Source organism: Anser brachyrhynchus, assembly GCF_964034855.1.
Source record: "Anser brachyrhynchus genome assembly, chromosome: 3".
NCBI classification, from domain to species: Eukaryota; Metazoa; Chordata; class Aves; order Anseriformes; family Anatidae; genus Anser; species Anser brachyrhynchus.
Genome location: NC_137696.1, coordinates 116,584,308 through 116,609,717, shown reverse-complemented (window position 1 = coordinate 116,609,717; position 25,410 = coordinate 116,584,308). Strand labels below are relative to the sequence as shown.

The 25,410-nt window shown below is 38.9% G+C and overlaps 1 protein-coding gene across 2 annotated transcripts in view; it reads left to right on the top strand.

Annotated features, from left to right (window-relative positions):
* The window catches only part of LDAH (lipid droplet associated hydrolase), a 120,742-nt gene that overhangs the window by 87,181 nt on the left and 8,151 nt on the right, over nt 1-25,410 (top strand). For both annotated transcript variants that reach the window (XM_080586039.1, XM_080586040.1), the window contains one exon: nt 17,221-17,303. In XM_080586039.1, the coding sequence (XP_080442165.1) occupies nt 17,221-17,303 (83 nt within the window). The remainder of the gene's footprint in view (nt 1-17,220; nt 17,304-25,410) is intronic.

Here is a 25,410-nt window from a genome sequence, read left to right as displayed (position 1 = left end):
GGCAGGCTCCCAGGTCAAAGGTTAACGTCTGGATGACAGGGAAGATACAGATAAGCACAATAGCAAGAAAAACCTCCAGCTGGCCCAAAGGGGGTCGTCCTTTGTGATCTTGAACCTGTGACTTCCCTTGAGGAATCTCCCTGTTTGTTTAACCTATTCACAGAGCAGGGGACTACAGAAATCTGGGGGTGAGGGAGGGAGGAGAAGGACTCCTTTGTGGAATTCGGACAGGTTGGGAAGGAGGGAACTCAGAAACCTGAAATGAGGATTTCAGAAGTGTTTAGACTGTCACACAAATGAAAGCTGGAGACAGTAGATTTTCATTTTATTTTATGAGTCTTCTTACAAGAGATGTTGTAAGAGGACAAGGAATGGAGATTAAACATCAGAATTTAGATTCAAACCGTAACATATTCCAAGTGTGCAGACATTCAGATTTCATGTGTAGTGTTTATATTTCATCCACGTCACAGAGAAAAAAGTGCTAAGGCAGTGTTAGGCAATCTACTCTGATGCCTGAGTTAGGAAACTGTATATAGTCCACAGTCCAGTGAAGGATGGTTTGTTAGATTCCCAGGGATGGAAAGCTACACCACCTCTCTCTGTTGGCTGTACAGGTTGGCAAAATTACGTGCCTGGAATGCCTTAGAGGAGAAAGTTTTCTCATAGGATAAAATCTTCAGAACTGGCAAAAAGAGCATCTGTGAAATGAATTTGTATCAAAAGCCAGTGCAATGTAGGCTTCTAGTTGCTGCAGACCACTATGGAAATGGAATATAAGCTTTACATTAACTAAGTTGTTATAAAATTTCACCTCCAGGGAACCAACTGGCAAATTTCATTCTACGTTTGAATTATTCCCACCTTGGGAGTTCTCATGGCCTGAGATCTGCTTCTATTCTAATTCTCTCTTCTCTCTTCTACATGCCCACATGTAAACATCATGCTGTGAGTTGGCATCTAAAGCGGGTCAGGTGAATCGCACCCTACAGATGACTTCTCTTTACAGACTGCAAAGGGACCCTATCTCTGCTAGGTACCTAAACTTAGAGGAGATAAATCCCTCTCTGCATCTACTGGCTTTTCATTTTGCTGCTGACATCAAAAATCAATGGGATCTGAATTGTACCCTCGCTGCTGGAAGGAAAGGCAGATATCCCATGCTTTGACTGTGTTAAAATTTACAGCTGCTGGTTTCTAGCAATAGCCTTGTCGTTTGCTTCCTACCTTATTTGAAAACTCATTTCACATCTTCAGCTCCACTTCCTGACAAGTAAAACAGGAAATTTTTGGAGAATTCTATTGTGAGGCTGAACTGCTGTAGAAAAACCCATCTCACTAAAATACTCAGGTAAGGACACTGTGTGGTGTTATTTTCATGACACACATGAACTGCTCCAAATATGCAGCTGATATTTTTTGGAGCAAAAAATGGCTGTTTAAAGTATTAGATAAGTATTTAATAAATGAATTCACATGAAATGATGAAATCAGAGCACTTTGCCCACCCAGCTTTTAATCAGTACTTTAGAAATCTATATAATAGCTTATTTTTATAGCCGAAGTTTTATAGCTACAATGTAATTTACTTTTCTGTCTTTGATTTGCAAAAAATGATGTTCTTTTCTCACACTGAAATAAAAGTTTAACTCCTAAAAACAGTGGAAGATACGATGAGCACCTCTAAATCTATCATGGAAGGCAATGCTCTTTTGATTGGAGTTGTATGGAACTGAGCTCTCTATTCAGGCATGTAAGGCCAAGGGGGCATTGCACATTATATTCTGCTTTTTCATCTTGATTTAGGGATCTGTGTTTTTTTAATTACCAACAGTTTGTCCAATATTAGTCAAATTTATCTGATTAGTTTACATTAGTCTATCTAGGTCATCTCATTTCAAACACATTTTAAGAAGAACCTGATATTCAAGACAAGCAGTGAGCATCAGTGAGCATTGCTCAAGACAAGCCACAAGCTATTGCCCAGCATCCCATGGCTGATCACCGGCAGAACTGTACATAGATGTACATCCCAAGGCATTAGTTTAACCTTGTAAATAGATAGATATGTTAGTCGTGAGCAACTTGCACAAACCACATCAGCTAGACAGGCTGATGTGCATGCAGTGCATTTTAAAGTAGAGTTAGAAACTGAAACCACAGAGGATTTGAGGTACCACCTTGAAAACTCACACCTGTGTTTTTCATAGCAGGCATGAGAGTAAAACCTTTCCCTCCAGCTGCCACTGGACAACTGTGCAGATGAGTAAATTTTCAAGTTGATTTTTTCAGGACACAATTTAAAGCCCTGGTATTAAGAAGTGATTTCTTTTTTTCTCCTGATGTATGTAAGTTTTAAATAACTTCTGGCTCTAATGAAGAAATCATTCCAAAGGTATTTTTTTCTATTTTTATAACTAAATATGTATAGTATTTCAGAGATGATGATAGCTAGACAAAATTTCAGGGCAGAAATTACCAGCATGATGAGTAAATCATAACTACATGAACTAAATAAACTTATATCTGGGCCTAAGAGTGTAGCATATCACAGGTAGGCAACAAAGATGAAGCTCAGCAGGTACCCTCTCATCTTTCTATATGCATTCTTTGATACTCAATGGTGCATAAAGGGGTCAAAACGATAGAGCAGACAACCTTCCTCCTTCTCACTAGTTTCTAAGTGGTATCCACATCATTTCCTGAAATCAGGTAACTCTACAGCGGTCTCTTACAAGATGCTTTTTGCCTGTATTTGAATTTGCTTCTGCCCAGGGTCAGAAGGCTGCTGTAGGCAGCCCACCAGTCCAACCCAACGTGCTAAATCTTCTGATCCTGCGGAGTTTCTCTGCAGGCTCCTGTGTGCTGTCACAGCTGAGCCCTATCCACTTCTGACATTTTAAGTGATGATCGTAATATGTATTTCTGCAAAGTGTTTAAGAGAGTGTTTCCTTACCTGTGGAAACACAGTAATATTTTATCACCTGCTTTGCAGGAAAAGGGGCCAAAGAATAACAGCCTTTAATATTTTCATGTTTCCTCTGCTACTGTTTATTTTCCTGTGCGATGCCTGACTAAAATGTTTGTTTAATGTTGTCGGACAACTCACCTTACCAAGGCAGCACTTAAGCTGACGGAAAAAGCTCACATCTGCTTTATTCTTTCTGCGAGTGAACTAAAGCTTTCCTTATTTAAAAGTAGGATGCTCATATTAAATTACTGGTGGAAGGCAATGACTTTTATGTATTTATAGTCCTATTTATTTTTTAAAGTCAATCTGCTCCATAATTTACCCCACTTCCAAAAGAAAGAAAGACATTTAACAAGGACTTTTATTACTTGTGAAAGCTTTTACTTTCCTGTGAAAACCTTGTGAAAATAATAGTAATAATGTGGAAATTTCTCATTGGTTTTATTTCTTTTAATTATTCCTCTTTTTCTTCTTGGGGGAAAAACCCAACGTAAAAGACTCCCATCATAAATATTACTCATAAGGCGTGAATGTTTGGATAGCGGAGCTGCTGATCATTTCCATGAAATGTGAGGCACTGTTGGGATTTGCTTTGGGAAAGGGATATTGTTTATTCACCCCTGGTGGGGTTTCATCCCTAGGGATATGATTTACTCCCACAGACTTGCAACGAGTCTAACAATACACTGCAAACGGCATGAAAAAGGAAAGGGTAACATCAACAAAGCCGAAAGGATGTTGAAAATCACTATATGCCAGTTAAATGCTACCAGCTACAGTTGCTTTCTGCTAGCCACTGTCAGATACAGTCACCTGTATGTTGGTACTTTATTTCCCCTGGTCCCACCACAAAACCCCCTGGATTCAGGGGAAAGATCCCCTTCCACAGTAGACTCATGCCTTTTGTCTAAGAGGTGTCTGTCTAAATTTTTCGAGGAATACAGCTCCTGGATCTGTCATAACTTGTGTTTTCTGCTTGGGAGTTTACCTTGATTCATATAAGTCCTTTCTGAAGTTAACGTATATATTCTGCGATCTCTCCCCGTAGTCCCAACAGAGCACTGAAGCACATGCTAAAGCCATACCTATGGGTAGACTGCGGACATTTGTGTCTTGGAGTAGGCTTTCTGGAGCTTAACGTTTACAAAGCTGCTGAGTAATGCAATACCTGTCATTCCATGCAACTAAAGGCAGCACCAGTCTGTGTAATTCCTGCAGTCCGATAATGCGGTATTTCGGTCTGTTTTGCCAATATTGCTTGTCAGGAAAATGTCAACCAGTGTTCGTTGTCCGCCCATCCTAACTCTTTAACATGATTATAGTGTCAAGGTTAAAACTCGATAGAGTCTTCATGGGTCTGTGGAGGAAATGCTGGTTATCTGGAGAAATCCCAGTGGTGCGAGAGATTACTTACTGGTTAGAGCAATAGCTGACTGTATTTACAATGAGTTGTAAAACAAGTGGTTTTATATTTAACGAAGGGTGATGCAAAGTTCACCTTTTGTACCAATGAAATCCAGTGCACCCGAGAGGGACTTCACGCCGTTCAGAGGACAGTGTGGTGCGGTTGTTGAACCCCATCAGGCTTCCTCAAGGAAGGGGCAGCATCAGGTACGAATCCAGTAAAACACTTAAACTGACCTCCATAAAGCTGCTCACGTGCTCAAACACTTGTCTAGGAGAGCATATTAACTCCCGGTAGAGCCCAGGCAGGAAGCACAGCATGGAGATGCTAACTTGCTGCATACGCTGCCCATCCGGGGGGACTGAGGACCACCTTCACCAGACCCTTCTGTGCCCCTCTTAGGCAAGAAGAGAACAGATAACTTTCCATGACCAAAAATCTGGACTATAGCAGAAATCTCATCATCACGTCCAACTGCCAGGGTTTGTGAGAGCTCAAACTGGAGATTCCTCCAGCTAAGGGGTAGTTCTGTCATTTGAAGATAATGGGAGTTGCTCCCAAGCAATCTTGGCCAGGATTTAGTCCATAGACACTTCAGTTTCCATCACACACCTCACTTCTTCTGCACATGCTTCATCACACAAAGTAAAGGTGCTCCTTAACAAAGCATCTATTGTTTGTAAAACACTTGCATATAATTGTTGAATAACTTTTTGTTTATTTTTGCCTTCAACCCCTGCTATGCTTTCTCAAGCACAGCTGACTGATTTTCATGTGTAGTTCTGATCTTCCTGCAACGTTAATACCAAGCAGATTAAAGAAGTCCGTCATAACAAATGCAGCTATTTCTGCCTAATTGTGTTGATCGTGATTATATATTAATTGGTATGATTTCATTCCAAATTCAATTGTAAACTGAACCAGAACCCAAAGTCAATGTTTACATCTTGTAAGCCGCTAAACATCAACATTTTATCTAATGTGTGTGTGCATGTGTGGAAGCACATGTTCCTGCTTTAGTCATCCTTGATACTAAGCAGTTCCTTCTGTTTGATGTTTTAAACAATGTTATACGATATTTCCAAGATTGCTGTTGGCAATAATTACCAGCAGAAAATATGTTTTCCCCATAGGAAATTACACTGCTGTTTGGTATTATTAGTTCGTACCACTGTGTTCTGAGTCTTTCTGAGGAATGACAGAGATTGCTTCCTTAAGAGCAAAGGATAAACTGGAAAGGAAACTAGTGTTACACTCCTCCGAAGACCCTTGCAATAAGATAGGCAACTTACCAGGAAAAAAACTCTGACCAGATAGTACTACTTTCCCTGAGGATAACGTGTTTTCAAAAGCTCAATCTACTTTTTGCAGGGCATTTCAGTGTAGCATGAGAATCCAACCGAGAACTGATTAATCATTTTGCAATTTAAGCACTTTCACTGTGGAGTTGAGAGGACTTTTGAAAGAGTCATATATTACATGTCAAGATGCAGATGAGCTCTGTTGCACTATGAAAATAGTAGTTTTTGGCAAGCATCTTCCCATTTAAATTAAATCATTTTCTTTTCTTCTATCCTCTGTCCTCCCCCTGAACGACAAGCAAATTTCTGCATCCAAATTTGCAACTCCATGTAGTACAGCCGTGGATTTAGAAATAGACTGTAAAACCTGTAGGACAGAAATGATATTTTTCCTAATAGTTTGAATAGCCTCTGACACACTGAAAGCCAAACCCCAGACTGTGACCTTTAGCACTCCCACCTAATTTGTGCACCTAATTCATAGTTAGAAAAATGATCTGATCAGGCAGTCAGTTTTCAGTTAGGACTTTGCTACATTTAACAGCAAATTGCCAATTAACTTGTATATTGTCCAGTTTATCTTTAAAGAGACCAGGAGTGGGAATTAAAACTTGCCAATGTTTTACATATTTTGAAACATTTCTCAAGCATTTCATAATACCAGATTATTGTGAAATTATCCGGCTGCCAGGCAAATCTACTAAGGGAGGCCTCAGTGAAGCATTCTACGAGAGGGAGACCAAGAATTTGTGGAGGTACTTCGGCAGTCCCTTGTGTGACATGAGAAAGAATCTTTTCAGGTTTTTCTATGTTCAGCGCTGCCAGTACCTGACAAAATGTGTCCCCAGTCTTTACTGTAGTCCTTAGCCAACACAAATAATAATTTATAGTAATAGCAATAAGCAATTAAATGGCAAATGGTGAAACAGCAAATGCATTCTGTGAAAAATAAACGACAGTAAATGATAGTTTTCCAAGGCAGAGCATCAGAAATGTCCTGGGAAACTGCAGTCAGTGTGGGAAAGAAGGATGTATGGAAGCAAACTACAGATAGTGAAAAACTGTTACAACTAATGACAGTGGAATGAGGTTGCTTGGTTTCGACAGGCATTAAGACATGATAATTAAAACCACTGTGCTTCTTCAAAAGAATATTTGTATGCATGGGTGTACAGGGGCTGGATCACTGTCAGTCAGATCAATATCGTAGGCGCTTTGGTTTCCGCAAGCATGAAGAAATGATTAACAAGGAAACATTTAGTAAAGAAGGCTTGAGGAAGAGCTTATGGGGAAAGATAAATATATATATATGTAAAATATATATATTGTATATATATAATTATGAGCAGAAGTGCCCTCTTGAAGGATATGAAATTAAGAGAGTAAAAGAAAGTTGTAAGAGATCAAAGTACTACTGCAAAGAAGATAGCAGCTGAGCAAGGTAATGTGCAGGTGGTGTAAATTCCAAAATATGCAAAATGAAATAGTGTCGCAAGCCTTTGTAAATCAGTTAATTGGTGTAACAGACATCGGTGGGATGACTGGCAGAACTAGAATATCAATACAAAGGGATATAACTTGCTTAGGAAAGAAGGGATGGAGAAAGGAGGAAGACAGACTGAGTTGTTCTGACATCCAAATGCTAAGGACAGGGAGACCTCTTGAATATTTTGTCTAACAAACCAGGGCAGACAGATTCATGAGACTCTTTCTGACAAACTTCCGAGCCATCTGAAGTTCACATGCTTGATATCTGTACAGGAAGGAATACGGCAACAGACACTGTCAAGCTAGCTCTCATAAGGTGTTTTCTTTTTTCTTTCTTTTTTTTTTAATATATAAAAAGTGGTGAAAGCAACTGGCAGAGAATATGTAACAGCTGGATACAGAGAATTTGAAGGTGAAAAGCAGATCGGCTGAATGTATTGAGGGTAACATTTCTGCTAGGACAGAAATACATATCTACAGCAGAAAGCTGAGATTCCTCTCAACTAATCCCCTTAAAATCCTGTCATTGTCAGTGGAGAGATACAGGTAATGTTCATGTGATATGTCTAGGTGACTACTTGAGGGTGAGATAAATTGTCTTCTTTACAGTGTGAAGGGAGATAAATTAAGCCTTCAAAATCCACATTTATTTACATGAATCCCATGACAGATACTGAAAAATGACGACCTTCAAGGAAAAAGTAAATAAATTAGAATTGTTTAGACTAAACAAGAAACAAAGAACATGGTAAGTTTTCAAGTAAAGAATAATAATTTAATGTCCATGGTAGATAACATAATGTGTAACAGTAGATTCAGATTAGACTTTAGTTAATGATAAGAAAGGAATTCTTGACTGGATTTCGTGGCAAGATAATGAAACTTCCATCCTCTGTGCTTTCTAAGAACAGGATGAGCAAATATCTGCTGAAAATTATACAATATCCTTGATATTCCCTTAGACCATTGGAGAAAATTTCCAGCCCCTATGATTTCATTCACTTTAAAGATGCAAGAGCATCATCCAGAATTTCAGAACTTCAATGAGAGACAACATGGTAAGAACCAAGCAAAGCTGGTGAACTACAGATGCAACACAGAATGTTTGAGAAAACTAAAATGTAGGCAAAAAATGTCAAGTAATAGTTGAAAACAGATCTGAGAGTTCAGAAAGTGAATGCAGATTCATTCTGAATTGCGGATTGAATGTAAGGTACAGAAATGTTATGCCAGGAGCTGCCAAAGGTGCTTATGGTTACTGCTAGCAATGAGCTAAATGAGTGCAGTACTCTTAGTAGCATTGGAGTATAGTCATCCATACTATTTAATGAATTTTCTGGTGTGGTTTTGGCCTGCTCCAACTAGGATTCTCGTAGTATTCAAGCCTTAGGGCCAGAGAAGAAAGAGTTCCTGATTCCATCTTGTATAATGGTGCAGATACAGCCCAGAATTATACCTCCAAAAGCCGCAGAAGTTTGATTGTTGGAAAGCAGTTGTGAGAAAACAGACTGCAAAATTGACTGAAAATTGCCGAAGCAGAAGCTGAGAAATTGGTAAGACAAAGGAGAAGACGGAGTATTTAATGTGTTGAGGGGTAAGATAGAGTAGGAAAGGCATTTTACAAAGGTATTGAACAGTAAAAAGAGGAAAGGCTATCAACAGCAAGCCAGTGTGGAAACATGTTTTTATGGAGTGCAAAGAACAGTACAGCAGAAAAGAATAAAGGGAATCCAGAAATAGGAGGCAGGTGGGGAAGGTCAGGAGGAATGGTGTAAACTTGCCATGCTGCAGGGTCTCAGAATACCAGACTGAAGTACTGAGAACAGCCACAGTGATGAGGATCAGTGAACTCTGTGGATTGCATTGGGCTGGGATTGTTTCTGCTATGGAGAAAGAGGAAGATACAGATACAGAAGGACAACGAGTGAAAGCGTCCAGAAATATCCAGCTGATCAACCTGAATATTCAGTGGTAAAGAGGCATCTGGCAGTCCGGTGGGGCATGCTGTTCCAGCAAAGCTGCGAGGTCTCCTGAATTCTTACATAGAAATGAATTCTATGAATTCTTCTTCTGAATTCTTGCATAGGCTAAAGAAAATTTCTTAATTTCGTGGTGAAAGTAAGAAGACACCTTAGTGTACGGTAGCCTGAGTAAGACAGCGTAGGAAGTCCTTCTCCACTCTATTTGTGTGCTTAGGGGGTTGGCTGGACAAAAAATATTAAAGGGCAACCTGTTTGCATTTGTGAAGACTGATGAAGGTAAGGCTGTAGTCTACTTTTCTTCTGAATTTGTCCACTCTGGAAAATCACATAGCATGTTCTTCCAAAGTTAATGCTGTTGAAATTGCACTGTCTAGACCTTGAAGTAAAAATTTGGCTCTGTGTTTCTCCTTGTACCCATTCCAGAGCATAGCTCCTACTAAGTTACAAAATAGAGCAATATTTTGATGTGTGGGACTTAATAAATTTACACCTACAGCCATAATCTTGTTGATAGAGTCAACATAATCTAAAGCCAACAGCAGTAGGGAAATGAAGTGAGTTTGGGTAACCGTTTGTAGTCTAATGTTTACTTTATTCTGGTGAACAAGCTATTAAAGAATGTGTTTGCATCCATTACAGTGTTTGGATTGGGGCTATCTTCATAATCACTCATTTTTGCTGAAAGGGAACTATTCTGATTATTTCCATAAATGCTTAGACAATGAAGTTGAAAGGGTTTGGTTGGGTTGTTTGTTTTTTTTTTGGTGGTGGTGGTGGTGGTAGTGGTAGGTTTTGTTTGTTTGTTTGTTTTTGTTGTTTTTTTTTTTTTTGTACTATCCCTGTTGTTTCATTAGTATGGCATCACTTTCTGTCTATTCTTTCTGTCACTGTAAATTCATCTCTTTAGCTCAGCAAGGAATGCAATATTGTTTTTTATGTAATTAAGGTACTGCCTACAGCTCAAAACCACACAGTCATGCCACCACAACAGACTTGATTTTTAAATAGTTAGGGGCATGTATAGCTCCGAAAGTTTTTCAGAGTTAAGTCTGAAATACCGAACCTGAAATTTTATGGATACGTACAACCATGTGTAAGTCATCTTTTTAAGGTTTCTTTTGACACAGACAACTGTGTCTGTATCGAAACATAGTTGTCTTTATAGAGTATCTTGAATTTCCACAGATAGCATATTTTGACCCCTTTGTTTCCAGTGTGATTTTACAATTAATCTAGCCTAATCTAATCTTCTTCTTGCAAATAAGGAAGCAAATGATCTTTGGATATTCAGCAAACAAGCAAGAAGTTTAAAGACTTGAGGAAAAAACACATACTTCAGTGCAAGTACAGGAAATCTCTGTCTTGCTTCAAGATTCAAGTACAAAAAGAAAGTTTATCTGTCCCAGGTTAGAATCATGTTTCTTCCCTGAAATTAGCACAGCTTTCCAGGTTCCAGCAAAAATCTGTTGATATCCAAATAGTCAACTAACAATGTATGGGTTCAGGATTTAGTTCTAAAATCTTTAGAAAGTAATAATAATGCTGCTAGACATGTGTTTCTTCAAAATCAGGGAATCTTTTATTTCGTATTTTATTTGTTTGACTGCATTGTGGATATATCAGTCTGCTTGAGCTCAATAGATACAGGTATTCATCTAACAACTGGCTAATTGAATTGGTGGTTAAATAACCCTAAGCACTGAAAAGCTTGATTGATTTCAGTCATTATTGTTTGTGAAAACTAATAATTTAGTTGAAGGATATTAAGTCCTTGCTGTGACACTTTGGGTTAAAGAGCTACCAATGATATAAAACACTCTTTTCTTTTCTGGATCCTTGATCCGAGCCCAATCAGGGTTCCTCTATCACAAAACCACCACAAATAAATCAAACGCATTTTGGCACAGTTTGTCGTCTCTGCTTAGCAAATTTATGAGACTAAACTGACACTGATCCTTAATCACCTTTAATCCATGGAGAGGGAATGATCCTACTAGGGCAGGAGAAAGGTCATTGGCAGGATCATGGGGAGAAAGTAAGTTGGCAGTTAATTTCATAAACCTGACCTGGGAGTAAATGAAAGGCTTCCATTTTCAGGTTAATCTATGAAGCAGTGTATATAAAAGGTCTGCATATAAAGAAGTTAGGATATTTTAAGAAGGTTTTTATGTGTTAAATGCATGGTAAACATGGTGTTTGTCTGGTAAAACTTTGATTTCACTTTTAGGCTGTCAGGCCTTTTTGTTCATGATAGTTATATAATTAACAATATAATTTTTCATTATTAAATGTAAATTACTTGGTTATGAATTACAGGACGTAGCAGCAGCTTAAAATCAAACTAACTGTATAAGAAAGGACTGGGGGTTCTACGACTGTCTCCAGGCACATTGGCCAGTTTCTGTAGGTTTGCAACCACTTTTTTTTTTTTGACAAGTACTTTTACTTTCCTAGTTGCTATGTGAAAAACCCACATGAATGAATATTTACAGAGGCCCAGACCCTGCAAAGACTGGTGTAATGTGCTCCACTTTCCGTGCTTTGGATTGTCCCAGTGAGCCAGGCCTTGCCATAATGTATCAGTCCTGGATAAGTACAGGTTTAAAGGAATGGGATTAGACTAAGAAAATTCAGAAAAAAAATGCTAAAATTGGCCTTAGACTGTGAAACTGGATAAACAAATGGAATAAGTGAAAATACTCTGGCAGGAAAAACTAAAGAACTTCTATAGCTTCATCTTTCAGAAGTGCTAGTCTGATTCAAGACCAAGTCTTTAGGAGCTCATTTCCTAAATAAAGAACTTAGAGGTGCAGGGCTTTTGCCATGCATGCAGAGGGTGAGAAAAGAGTGAACTTTGCTCCTTTCTTCCAAAGTCTCTTTAGGAGAGGAGTGCAGGTCTTGTATCCTCAGTCGATGGAGATTGTCATATCTCTCCTGACCTTTCATCCCACGTTCAGTCTTACCTTTCACATGTAATGATTTTTCAGAATACTAATTTCAACGTTCTCTTTACTAAACCCCGGATAATTTCTCTCTTCATCAAGTAGTGAGATATAGTGGTGAATGCCAAACACAAAATCTGCATTTCCCACGTTTTCAGCATGGACACCAAGGTGACAACTCCAGTACAACTTCCACGTGGTCCACTATGGAAATGTCCCATGCTAGCATTTTGAGCCAGGGTCCTACAGGCTCCTGGATGTGCTGTATTTTGTGAAGTCACTAATTCTGCAAATTTCAGTGAGACTTCTCCATCATTCAGGATGTTCAGCGCGTGGGCTTGGGGTTGCTGTTGTGGTTGCATTTTATGTTGTACTTGAAATCATGACAAAACCAACGAACATTTTTCTGGGTTGTAGGACTTTTGATAATGATTCTGAGAATCATAAGAGATTTTCAGTAAAGACAAGCATTAGCACTTGCTGGAAGTTTTTCCAGAGCCTGTAACACCAGGTTACAAGCATTGACAAGATGACCTCATAAGGAGACTTTCCTCTGCATAGCCTGAGGAAGGATTTCAGAAGCCATTCATTTTGCGTGTCTCAGCTTCTGATTGTGCCTAGCTCACAGATGGATTTTCAGAGCTGCTAAAATGCTCAAACAGTCCCTGGGAGCCCTTTAAGATGGCTTTATAATTATGCACGAAAAGTGAGAGAATTCTTCTGAGTTACTTCCTTTGAAAAAGCAGCTAAGTATTCATGAAATGTCAGAGTTGCCTTTTTTTTTTTTTTTTTTTTGTAATAGGAAAGAGCTAAATATTCAAAAAATGCCAAGGTTAGCAAAGTATAGTGTTAGGAAATAGCAGAGAGATTTCTCCCTGAACTTGTGACTTAGCTTTTGAGAAAAATAGCTTTTCTGAAGTAGCCCAGTTTGACATTCCACAGCAGCAAGAGAGAAGAAAGTTACTGTTCCTGCTCTGGAATGGTATCTCTTTCAATATGGTTTTAGTCATTAAGCATTTGTCAATGTAATGTGGATTAAAGGGAAGCAATAAACTTGGGATATCTTGACTTTAATAAGGATTTTTACACTGTCTCCTGTTGTATCCTTGTAACAACATTCAGGAATTATGACATACCTGAAACAACTACTAGACAGCTGTGTGGAAAAGAGGATTCAGGAGGATTTTTGAAACTGGAAAGATGTAGCTAGAAAAGTTTTGTAACTGTCTTACCTTCATTCCTTTACCTGTCAATAGTTTCGTTAGGGATCTCACTGGTGGAATACCATGTATGTTTACTGAGTTTACAGACAATATGATGCTAGAAGACACTGCACATTTGGTGGAGAGGGTTGGGATCAGCGTTCAAAATGACCTTCAGATAAAACAAAGAGAAACAGTTGGGGAGCAGGTAGAACTGAATGCTGTCCTTCTTTAAAGAGCCAGGCTGTTCTGGACATAAGTTTCGATGCTGAATCACTGGTTAAGCAGCAGTTTTTCAGGAAAAGCTCCTGGGAATGTCATAGGACACAAGCTGATGGGGTTTAACCTGCTATGCTGTCAAGAGGCAGATGTGACTGTGATATATATGAAGAGGTACATCGGCTGAAGGAACTACAGCTCTGTTGTTGAACAGAGGTAGACTCTCCAGCATAAACTGAAGTACCGTGTCAGTAAAATTCAAGGGGTATGAGCTATTGAACGTATCCAGAGAAAACCAAGCAAGAATGGTAGAGGACCTAGAGAACAGTACCTGAAAGGAAAGGTTGTTAAAAGTATAAATTACCAGCCCTTCACAGCTATTTGCTCGAAGATTACTTGCATTAACTGTATCTAGTATTAGAGGAGCTTGGGGAAAGATGCTTAGATGGGAATGCCTATATGGCAAATAAGTGTGCTTATCAGTTTCCCGTGGCAGTAAGGTTAATAGTTAATGGCGTATGACATTAAAGAAGTACTTCCTTTTATTGTTTTGCATTTTAATGGATTGTGCTGTAAGACGGAAAAACAGCATATCACGAGTATTGTGAATGCGTTGATAATAACATGTCTTTAATTGTACTTCTCTGGCTGCACCACCATTCTTAATTTTGCAGTATCCCACAGCGGCTGGGACTGTCAGTATACACACTGCTTCAGATGTGGTCATGTTGTGTGATTTACATAGTGGTACTGCAGAATTCTTTATTGTCATCTTCCTATTATTTATGAAACATAATGTATGATTTGATTGTATTTTTGAGTAAAACACACAGTGAACAGCAGTCATCTTAGCAGTCTCTGAATTTCCGATTCCCATCCTTGTATTAATTTAGAAGCTTTTAAGGTAAAAGAATATTTTGGGTCTTTCCACATGTATATTACTTACCGTATCTTGAATTTGTACTTCATATACCAGTGAGTTGATTTCTTCTCTCTCCTCTTTAGGTCGCTTCCACATTTCTCACTGCCTGGCCCTCACAAACCGACTAGCATTGTATCCTGTGCAAATGCTGTTAGTACACTACTTATCCCATCACCAGACCATTAAAATAAATTAAAAGTAATACATGACATGAATATGAAGCTGTACTAGAAGCTTAGGCCAGGACTCATCCCACCTCAGTTTAGACACTTAATTCAAGTTGGGCTGGTTGAGGTCTAAAGTCCTTGTCAGTGAAAAGTCATCTTGAAAAGTAATTTAACCCATCCCGTAAATGATCAAATCAGCAGCTGTGTTCAATGATTATTCACAGATTTTAGTACTAATCACTATTTAAACATATTTGTGATGAATCTAGACCCTATTCTTCTCTGTGATGTAAACCATCTAAGCTAATCTAATCCTAATTTTTTTTCTTTTCTTCAAGACTATTTCTTAATGCATTACAACCTTTCATTTTATAGCTGTTTAGCTTTAACTACAGTTTATGGTGTGAAATTGCAACAGAGAGCATTTAGAAGACCAATAGTTTTTGTCATCTGGTTGTGTTTACTGAAATATTCAAGAAATTATGGGTCAGTAAAATGCTATTTTCCTTTGTAAAATCAGTAGTGATTAGAGACTGTTTTCTGCTCCCGAAGCCTCTGGACAGGGTGATTCTTACATAGTAGGATTGCTACCAGCTCTGCAATTCCTCATGTAAGGTTCTTTAAAACTCTGATATGTACCTTCTTGCCCTGACTTTTCTAGTATATTCTGTATATACTAGAATATAGAGTAGAATATATACTGAATATAGAGTAGAAACTTCCTGAATGTTTTGAACAAGAAAGGTCAATGCAAAAAAAAGGAAGATCAGGTAGCTTCCAAACACTGTAATTATCTTATTTAGCTACTCCTTTAGCCTGTGATTATCTGTTAGACTCACCAATTCTTGTAGGCCTTTTGTTTCTGATATACCTAAAGAATATTTTATTGTTTATTTTTAATTCTTGTAATGTTTGTTCTTGGAAACCTACTTTTGCTCTTTGCAATTTCCTCTTACTTAACGCCTGCTGAAGTTTTAAGTTCCTGTTTATTGGCTTCCCTAGGATCATGTTTCCAAAATTTGAAGGATTTCTGTTTGGTTGAAATAGACTCTTGAACCTTGCCATTCATCCGGTTTAGCTTAATCCTGCCTTCCTGGTTCCCTTTCTTACACAGTACACAAGTCTTCAGAGAGTGTTCCTTTGCAAGTAGTGTCGTTATTTCCTTTGTTGTCCTACAGTATTACTTTTAGGATCTTTATGACTAATTAAGTTTACTAAGGCTGAGAATTCCACTTCATTTCTTATTTTTTATTTAAAAAAAAAAAAAAAGCATGAGCAACTCAGAAATATGAACAGAACCCACAAAGAACAAGAGGTAGGATGGAGAAACTAAGATGGGAGATGAGGAGCACAGTATTTACTGTTCACTTTGCCCACAGTCCCATGTATGCTGTATGACTGAACTGGAAGTGCAGAGCTGCATACAGGATCCAAGTATAAGCTGGTATGTGTCAGGTTCTGCACTGATGGCCACCAGTGTTTTCATCCCTGCCTACCATCTACTGTTTGAACAGTGTCTGGAGCTGAATTGAGAAAAGGAAGACAAATGTCAGTTCTTGAATTTGAAACAGTGCTGTAGATGGACAGACTTTTGCCAGCTGTCCCATAGGATTAGATGACTAAGTTGCTAGCTACAAAACTGCAGAGAGGTCCCTTTGCTTGGTAGAATAGGATGGGGCAAGCAAATTTTTGCAGGATTTGTTGGATTGTTTACATGCTGCAACATCTTGCCCTTTTGTCTTACGCTAGCTGTATTCAACGTTTAATTGAAAAAGACAGAGCTCTGCAGGCATAGAACAGCATTGCATCTTCTTTGGCTGGCTCAGAACTAGATACTACTTTCTAAGATTTTGTTTTTCGTTTGAGAGCACTGGCTTTGTCTTTTAACATTTGATCTTTGGGGCCATCACTCATCTCTCCAGTGGCGTTCTGTTTCCTTAGAGCATTGCTGGAATTTAGCCAACTGCATGTTTTGGTCACCACCAAAGACCTATGTAATTGCCATTTCCTCCCCTATCACACATTTTGAGAATGTATTACTCCTGTCTCATAGCAATTTCAGGCCCAATACTGTCATTAACTATTTACACGCAAAACTTCATCGGTTCATATTTTAAAAGATTGTCAGTCTTTCCATTTTCTCCTTTTTTCAGAAGAGAAATTAGTAGTTTAGAATACTTTCAGTCGATCTAGGACCTGGACATTGAAATGCCTTAAGGTAATGTAGCCATTTGTGGTCTTCTCTTGGTACTGCAAACCGTGTTCAGTCCTGTTTGGGTAATATTATGCAGGACTACAAGTTTTGATGATGCTGTATTTGCCGTTGCCTTTATTATTTGTCAGGTTGAATATTTGAATGACTTACATATTGAAATGTCAATAATTTAATAATCTAATATTTAATAATGTCTCTTAAATGTAATGCTTTGAATTTAAAAGCTCACTCTTGCAAACACTTCATGGATGATTTATCATGCTTACTTTTTTTTTTACCTTTTCAGTGGCATTGTCAAGACGATGACTGCTCTAGTCACCTTACCTTTTTGCGTGGTTGGGAACAAGTAGCTTTTTGTGAAAGATTTGCTGTGTAATTATATTATTGCATGTGTCTTTCTCTACAGCCAACATCTTGTATATGGCAAGCCAAGAAATGATGAAGGTTGTGGAAAGAGACAGTACAACCATAAAGCAAAATTTAAAAAAGGTAACTACTTAATTCTGAGTTTTCATGGGAAGTCCATGTGCATGGGGAAATTTTGCATCCTTTTATATTATTGCAAAACCAGAATTTCAGAAGGATTCGTTCTGATTGTATGTTAATGCCATTTCACTGATTTGGAGAAGCCGTTAAAAGGGTCAGTGATCATTAAAGTGTCATTGATCCACACCTTTGTAGATACAGTATTCACCACTACCAGATATAGCATTCCAGTAACTCCTGTCTCACAGCATTCCTGTGTCCTCCTTATGTCCTTGCTTGTATGGTATCCTTCATGGAGGTGAAACAGTGTATGTTCTGGCTAAGCCTGAGATGATTCCCCGTGAGGCCAGTAGTTACGTAGATTGTGATGAGACAGGCAGATGGCCAGCCAAGACATGAGTGCAGGCTGATTGACCAAATCCTCACACTTTGCTGCTGGACAGATCAAGCAGAACGTGTACCAGCAGTGTTGCGTGATGTACATGTCTGCTCAAGAGGTCTAGACCACTGTGTCCAAGAGCAGAATCTGATCCATGACATTTTCAGCTTGACATCTGTTAATACCAAGGGATTCTGCAAGCTTGTTTTTTTATGGCATCAAAACTTATGAGACATTGGTCAGCAAAATGTACACAGTTCAGCCATCTGATTGTCATGTAAGATAAAGATGTGGAAAGCACATTCACTGGAGACAGAAGCTACTGCTGAACTAACAAACTAAGCAGTTCGGGGGACCTTTCTCCTGCGCTGAGCTTTCTCATGTGTAGAGATTTATTGTTGAAACAGGTCCTAGTACAGTTTGGGTCTACACCGGTGAACAAACATTCTCCTAATCAATTCCCAGGCACGGTTCTGGGGTTGGCAGAGGCCAGGAACTGTTCCTAATTGGAAGTTTTGATGTGGTGTGGTCACCCTGTTTTGGAGGCTGAGAGAATGTAATAGTCAGACCATTCCAGGTGGCTGATGAGCCAGAAAACTGCCACATATAATAAACTACTATTGGTGTAGTTGCTGTGTGAGTAGATGATCAGCATAACATGTATTATTCTGCTGTGTTCACTTCCTTCACTTTTTTTTTTGTTTTTTTTTGTATCATCCTTGTCCTTTTATTGGAAGAACCATTCCAAAACTTTGCACTGGCAGAGATTTTCCTTGGAGAATGGGATTTTCTAGGACAGAGGTCCTATATCTCTGTAAGATTACTTTGCGCTTTGTAAATAGATATGGTACAAAGTTCACTTAATAAATCAGTCTTTCTTTTTTTGGATGAAAATTGATTTATTTTTGACATATTCCACTGCCTTTTCTGCAGTTCAAAAGGTATGTTCAGATGGTTCTGTTCTAATTATTTTTTTTAATTAGCTAAAATAGCACACATGAATAAGGAACACGACACTGCACTAGGCATGCATATTTCTTCACATTTTTATTGCAGAGCATTCAGCGTTCTTTTGCACTTAGGGAGGAATCTCAGTGAAGAAACTGAAGGGCTGATCATGCAGACTGCAAATACTCTCATTGTCTTAAATAAAACTTTCCGTGGGTTGGTCCAAAGCCTAATGAACTCAAGGGAAACCGTTAATTTTATTGACTGAGTCGCCTCTCGGAGTGTCAGGGAGCGACGGGCTCTGCCTGCTCCGTAAGGGAAAGACTCCATGAGCCGAGGGTGACTCCCTAAGCAGGGTGCTCTCCCACAGCACCCAAGTGGGACAGGCAGAGCAAAGTGCTGGTAACAGGGTCCACCAACAATCCCAGAACAAAGCAAAGCAATGAGGAAGAGAATCCAGTCAGGAGCAAAAGGTGGCAGGGTCAGAGACAGGACTGGGGACAAGGCTACAACATGGGTCCAAAGTTTATCCAGGAGTGATCACAGAATCATTAAGGTTGGAAAAGACCTTCAAGATCATCTGGTCCAACCATCCCCCTTCTACCAATGTCACTCACTAAACCGTGGCCAAAAACATGACAGGAAGCAAGCCACAAGGTGCGGTCCATCCAGGCAAAAAGCTGTGTACGGCATAGGCCTGATGTCGGTGCAGGAGGCAGGGCCAGAGGCTAGCTCTTGGCAGAACTAGTAGCTCAGACAAAGGCTAAAGGCCCAGGAATGGAGATGGAGATGGTTAGAGATGGAGACCCTGGACCCACGGGCAGGGAGTGTGGGTGAGGGTCCCAGGTGAGGCTGGTAAGGGCCTGCTAGTGCACTCAGGGCCCTGAAACTGAGGGCAGGACTCTGTAGGTTACCCTGGGATTCGTCAGGGTACAAAAGTACAGAGTTTCCAGGGTCAGGACTTGGAGTGCTTTTGGAAATTTTAATCACAAACACATGCTTAAGCGTAAAAGCTTGGTTGGATGAGGATGATAGAGCTGACAATTAGCTGTAGCACCAGTGACTTCAGAAGGTCCACTCAGATGCTCCAGATTACGAATATGCTTATTTCTTGTGCTGAAAGAAGGCCCATAGCCAACAGTAAGAGTTTGCAGGTGTCTTAGTCTGCTTCATCTGTGCTGTTGTTGACTCTCTCAGTCTAAGCACAGCCTTGGCACACAGGAGCTTTTTTAGACCTGTGTTAACTTTCTTTTATTGATTCTTCTATGTCCTCATACTTTTAAAGTGGGAAACATACTCAAGAAAACAAAAAGCTGAAGCGAGCTTAGAAGCAGCTTGCAAACCAAAGAAAAAGCAAGTCTAAAAATGAAGCTAAATGCTTCTCTTTTTTCATTCTCCTAGTAATTTCTGGGAATGTAAGAATTAAGGAAAATTTTTATAGCTGGCATTATGTTAAATTTGAAGTGTATTGACAATAAAAAATGGGCTTAACTTATAAAGGTTGGAAGTTTATAAAAACAGGAACTATAGTCCAAGTTGCTATAGAACTGGCAAGCTGTCACTTCAAAAAATTTATACTGTTTAGTGGTCACTGTGATCATATGCTAAAAGCCAATCTTAACACCTGACTTTGCCAGCTGCTGCGGAATAGAAAAGTTATTTCTGGATCATATTTGCATTCTGTGATCTGAAGAAGAAAGAAGAAGAGACAGTAAATTATTCCAATCTTTCCATGTCCAGGTTTAACTATAATTATTACTAGTAAGGGACCAGGAGAAATTTTATCTTAGGCCCCAGATTCTAACAATGCTTATTGCTCAGATTTATGTTAAAAGAACAGGAGCTGGAATATTTGGGGGATAGTTATTTGAGGTATTTCACTTATAATCTTCTGAAGACAGACATTATGCACATGAAATAGCAATGGAATTGTATGAAGAGAATGGAACCTATCTTCTGACAAAATAATATGTGACAGAGCATTTAAAATATGGGCTGTAAAGTTATATCTGGATCAAGCAGTACATGAATGTAGGCTTCTTATTGCAATAACACAAAGACTTGTGATAAATCACAAAATCCAAACAAATAAGGTAGGGGATACTGATGTAAATTTGCTCAGCTATGATGGTTAATTATCATTAGCTGATTGTGTCTAAGCCAGCTGAGCTACATACTTTCACTGTAATAACACCAACTCCCTTTCCTAACAGAAACTGGAGGCAAAGATACTACTGTACTAGAGGAAGTTTATTGTAATTCTTGCACAAAAGGAAGTGGGTGTAATTCAGTATTCATAAAAAATATATCAGCACTGAGCATCACAGAGGTTTTACATATAGGATAAAAATTTAAAAGAGAAATGGAAAATGACTATGTTGGGCATTCAACCAGCATGCTTGTCATGGACAATGATATCCCCACATAAGAGCTCCCTACAATACTTAAGTCTGCATCATGCCACATTCATTGTTTTATTTTAAGACTTAGCTTTATAGACTCTTTTTTTGGATTTTGTAATCCTGTTGTAATCAAAAAGAGATTGCATTAAAGGGTAAAACTAGGGGGGTTGCAGCGGAAATTTTGTAAAATAAAATCATCCCTTTGGTTTTTATACTTATTGTGATACATTTTATTCATTACTCTCTGTGTAATACACAGTAGCTCAACTTTTAAGAGTAGGATCTGCTCCAAAGCCCATCTAAATCAATGGAAAAGCTCTGACAGACTTCACCAAGTCATGAATCAGTTTGGCAGTGATCTTTCTGTAGCAGTTCATAATTTCTTAAGACAACAAACCATCTCTTCCAGTAACAGAAAATCACGATTCTTCTGAGTAGCATATTAAACCTAAAAAAGGTTTATCTGCTTCTTCAGTTTATTTTCACCAGTGATTTGGTGCAGCAGATACATTGATTGTGTAAGGAAAAAGACAGGAAACATCTGAAGTAACATTACAAAGATGAAAAAAATCTGCTGCCTGAGAAGAATGTTTTTTAATCAAGCTGGAAAATAGATATTGGAAGTTTAAGGACACATGAATCTATTTTCACTCACATTGAGGAAGTTTGTGTTGTGGGTGGCTAATAACAGGCTTATAGCCTGTAGATGTTTAGGTGGTGAAGAAATTCCATTTTGAAAAAATTAAAGGAATGAAGTATGTGTTTACCATTTTCTGCTTCTTTCAATGGTGAATTTAGAATTTAAAGTAATACAAGTTTATATCGCACCAGTAATACCATAGAAAAGGTGTTATCCAAAAGCATCAACTGAACTGATACTGAGACATGGAAATTTAGATTAAATGTAGTAAAAAATGAAATATTTCCTTTCCACAGAAATGTGAAGTGCTACATTATTCTTTTAAAAAACTACCTTTATGTATATTTAAAAAAAAAAAAAAAAGCAACCAAGAACTATTTTGACCCCTGAAGCAGCTGTTTTGATGTTGCCCAGTGTTTTTGTTTGGTTCTCTGTAGACACATACAGGGGGTTAGTAATTATTCCTGGTGCGAGAACCATGATCTGAAGATAAGTGGTTAAAAGAATACTACAAATATTTTGCCTGCCCACAGCTTGAGTGAGTTGCTTGCCTACATTTGTGAAAAACCTTCCAAACGCTCTTTTTCAATAGGTGCAAAGTGCTCTTCTGAGCCAAGAACACCTCTTTTTTGGCTGGTCTCACATCCTTTTTGGCCTGCACTCCCTGGAGGTGCAGAGTTGAAGTTAGGGAAGTTACACAAGTGCTTGGGGATTTTGGTGCCTGTGTCATTTAACTACAAAAACAACCTTCTCTTTGAAGCACCCAGAATGCCTAATCAGGGATCAGCACTTTCCCTCCTCAATGGAAAAGGATCCCAGTGAGCATTCAAAAAGTTCGGTGGGCTACAGTCTACTTTACTGTGATATTTCAAGTTTCCTATAGCTGAGCTCCTGTTAGCATCTTTCATGCCATGTGGCATTCCAATAAGGAGGCGGTGACGTGGACTTCCAGGACTGAGGATGGTATAAGGTGTGTGCTTCATAAAACAGGCAAAGACAGCAATATTTCCCTAGTCTTTTGAAGAATACTTAAGAAATCACCCTTTAGCCATTACAAACCCTTAAATGTGAGGATGTGAGGGAGGTGCTTACCTTCCCTTGCTCTGCTGCAGAACTCATTGCACAGAAGAGAAAAAAAAAGTCATTTACAGCCCATCGCCGATCCTGTTGTTTCAACAGAGATCTAACTGCATCACCTGAGGTAAGTTCCCCTGAACGTAGGCAGCATCGGGATGCTTTTCAGAGGGAAATAATATTTGCAGTAAATAAGGTTGGAGGAATCTGGCCCAGTAATATTATCGCTTAAAGAGTGGTTTCAGGTCTGTTTTTATTTTCATAGTTATACAGACTTGTGAAATATTCATGTTGCTGACACATCTAAATATATACCCTTGAAAGGTTTCTAAGTCTTTAAAAGTAACATAATATAAATAAGTTAATCACCCTGGTTTGTTGGTAAAGCCTATGCATCCTTTTTAAAAGCACATTTTACTTTGCACTGAGTTTGAGAGAGTAGAAGTGGCTTGCCTGATCTCTTAGATGTACATGCCAGGAACATTGCTAAATGAAGTTATGTAGGTGGCCAAACTGCAGCAAAGGTAGAGAGAAGCCCTTTCTCCTTCCTTGGTTTATTGAATTTCCAGTTATCACTGACAAAGGCGTGAAAGCAGGGAGCCTCTGCTCTGTCCGTTTGGTAGAACACCGTGTGTGACACCGGGGAGAGGAGTAACACATCGTGGATCACGTGCAGAGTAGCCACTCCACCTGCCTGTGTGGCTTTGCATCTTAATTTCACTGAAAGCAAAATATTTTTCCACTCCTTTTCCAGAGAGGGAAGCTGTTTTTGTTTATTATTTATGTTGATTTAGCAAAACTGGTCATGTTCTTTATGTTAAATAAAATCACCACAAATACTTCAACTACCCATTACACCTTTGCTACAACCCCTACAGGTTAGTGTGTAAAAATAGCATTATGTACCCCAGATTGCCAACTGCCTCTTGTTGGAATGGTCCATCACAGAATTAAAGAATCATAAAGGTTGGAAAAGACCTCCAGGATCATCTGATCCAACCCCTACCACCAACATCACCCACTAAACCATGTCCCTAAGCACCACGTCCAACCTTTCCTTGAACACCCCCAGGGACGGTGACTCCACCACCTCCCTGGGCAATCCGTCCCAATGCCTGACTGCTCTTTCTGAGAAGAAATGGCCCCTAATTTTTAACCTGAACCTCCCCTGGCACAACTTGAGGCCATTCCCTCTAGTCGGCACTTAGAAAGTAGAAAGTTGAGGAATCCCAGTTCTGGTAAAACAAGCCTAGAAGCAAGTTCCACAGACCTTGCTATCAAACTGGCTGATCTCAACCATGGCAGGATCACGAGGGGAAAGAGGTGGTGTCTCGGAGAACCAGATCCCAGAGCTTTTAGGGCTTTCTAAGGCAATGCCAGCTCTTTGAATCCTTCCCAGAAACTGATTAGTAGAGCCAAAGCACAAAAAAAGCAAGTCAAAAAAAAAAAAAATCATGTCCCAAATCAGTATGTTCCCATGTCGTTTATACTATTCTTTTGGCAGGATAAGGTGAAGGCACTTTCGCAAATCCAGAGAAGCTAAGCCATTTTTTATAAACCATGATTGAAGCTAAAATTAATTCTGGGCTAATGCCTTTTAAACTAGTTTTCATCCAAGAGTAAATGAAACTATTCACTGGTTATCGTGGAGAGATGTCACCAAGAGAGAAGTTGCTGTCTCATTCAGTGAATGTACGTGGGAGTAACACTGATAAAAGTTAATGTATCTGACACAAGGATTTCAGCAAGGACACCAGTCCAATCCTGCTTGCCAGTGCACATGTGCCGTCAGTTTATATCCACAGAGACCAGTCCTTCGCTCTTTGCCATCAGCTGGAGTGGTGCCTGCCCAAGTAATAAGATCCTAAAGTTGTTATAATGTGTACCGAATTCCAGAGAGATAGAGGAAACTCAATTAATATTTTTTAACTTTTTTGATTTGTTTTTCAGTGTTGACCTATGATGGCCACAGAAGAGGCATAAAAGAAATCTCTCTGTAATTTATACTTCTGTGAACGGTCATACTTACTAAAACAAGTGCCAATGGAGTCAACTGCAGGAAATCTTTATTATTTTCTTAGAAACTCTTTAAAATGTAAACATCCTGTTGATACGAATCTCAGATTCTTCTGATGTTTACTTAGCAGCTGCCGTCATTGTGCAGTGTCTGAATACACATACCATATTACATGGTACACAAGCTGACAGAGCCATATTCTGACTTGTGTTTTATTTTACAGAAGCTAAGACTGAAAACAGTTCTTAGCAATATAATTGTAAAGCAGCTTAGGAGAACATTGATATTTTAAATCTATTGAAACTTGGAAATGGCGTAACTGTTTTAAACACACTGTTGTAATGGCAATGATAACCCGCATCCCCTTTACTCTGCCCCCATAGTCAGATCCTGAAAGAGTAAATGTTCTAGGCACTCATAGCAAACAGGGTGTTGCATCAAGGATCATATAAAGGCTTTGTTGTGTTCACTGGTAACTGCTGAATCTGGAATACCTGGAAGTCTCAACATTCAGTATTGCGAAAGAATAAAAAATAATCTCACCGCAATGGCAGAAAAGTTAAAAAGTGCAAATATTGAAAACTTCAAGCACAGAAGAAAATAGAAAGAACCTTCTCTTTATTGTTTTGTAAATCTGATTATTTTTAAGC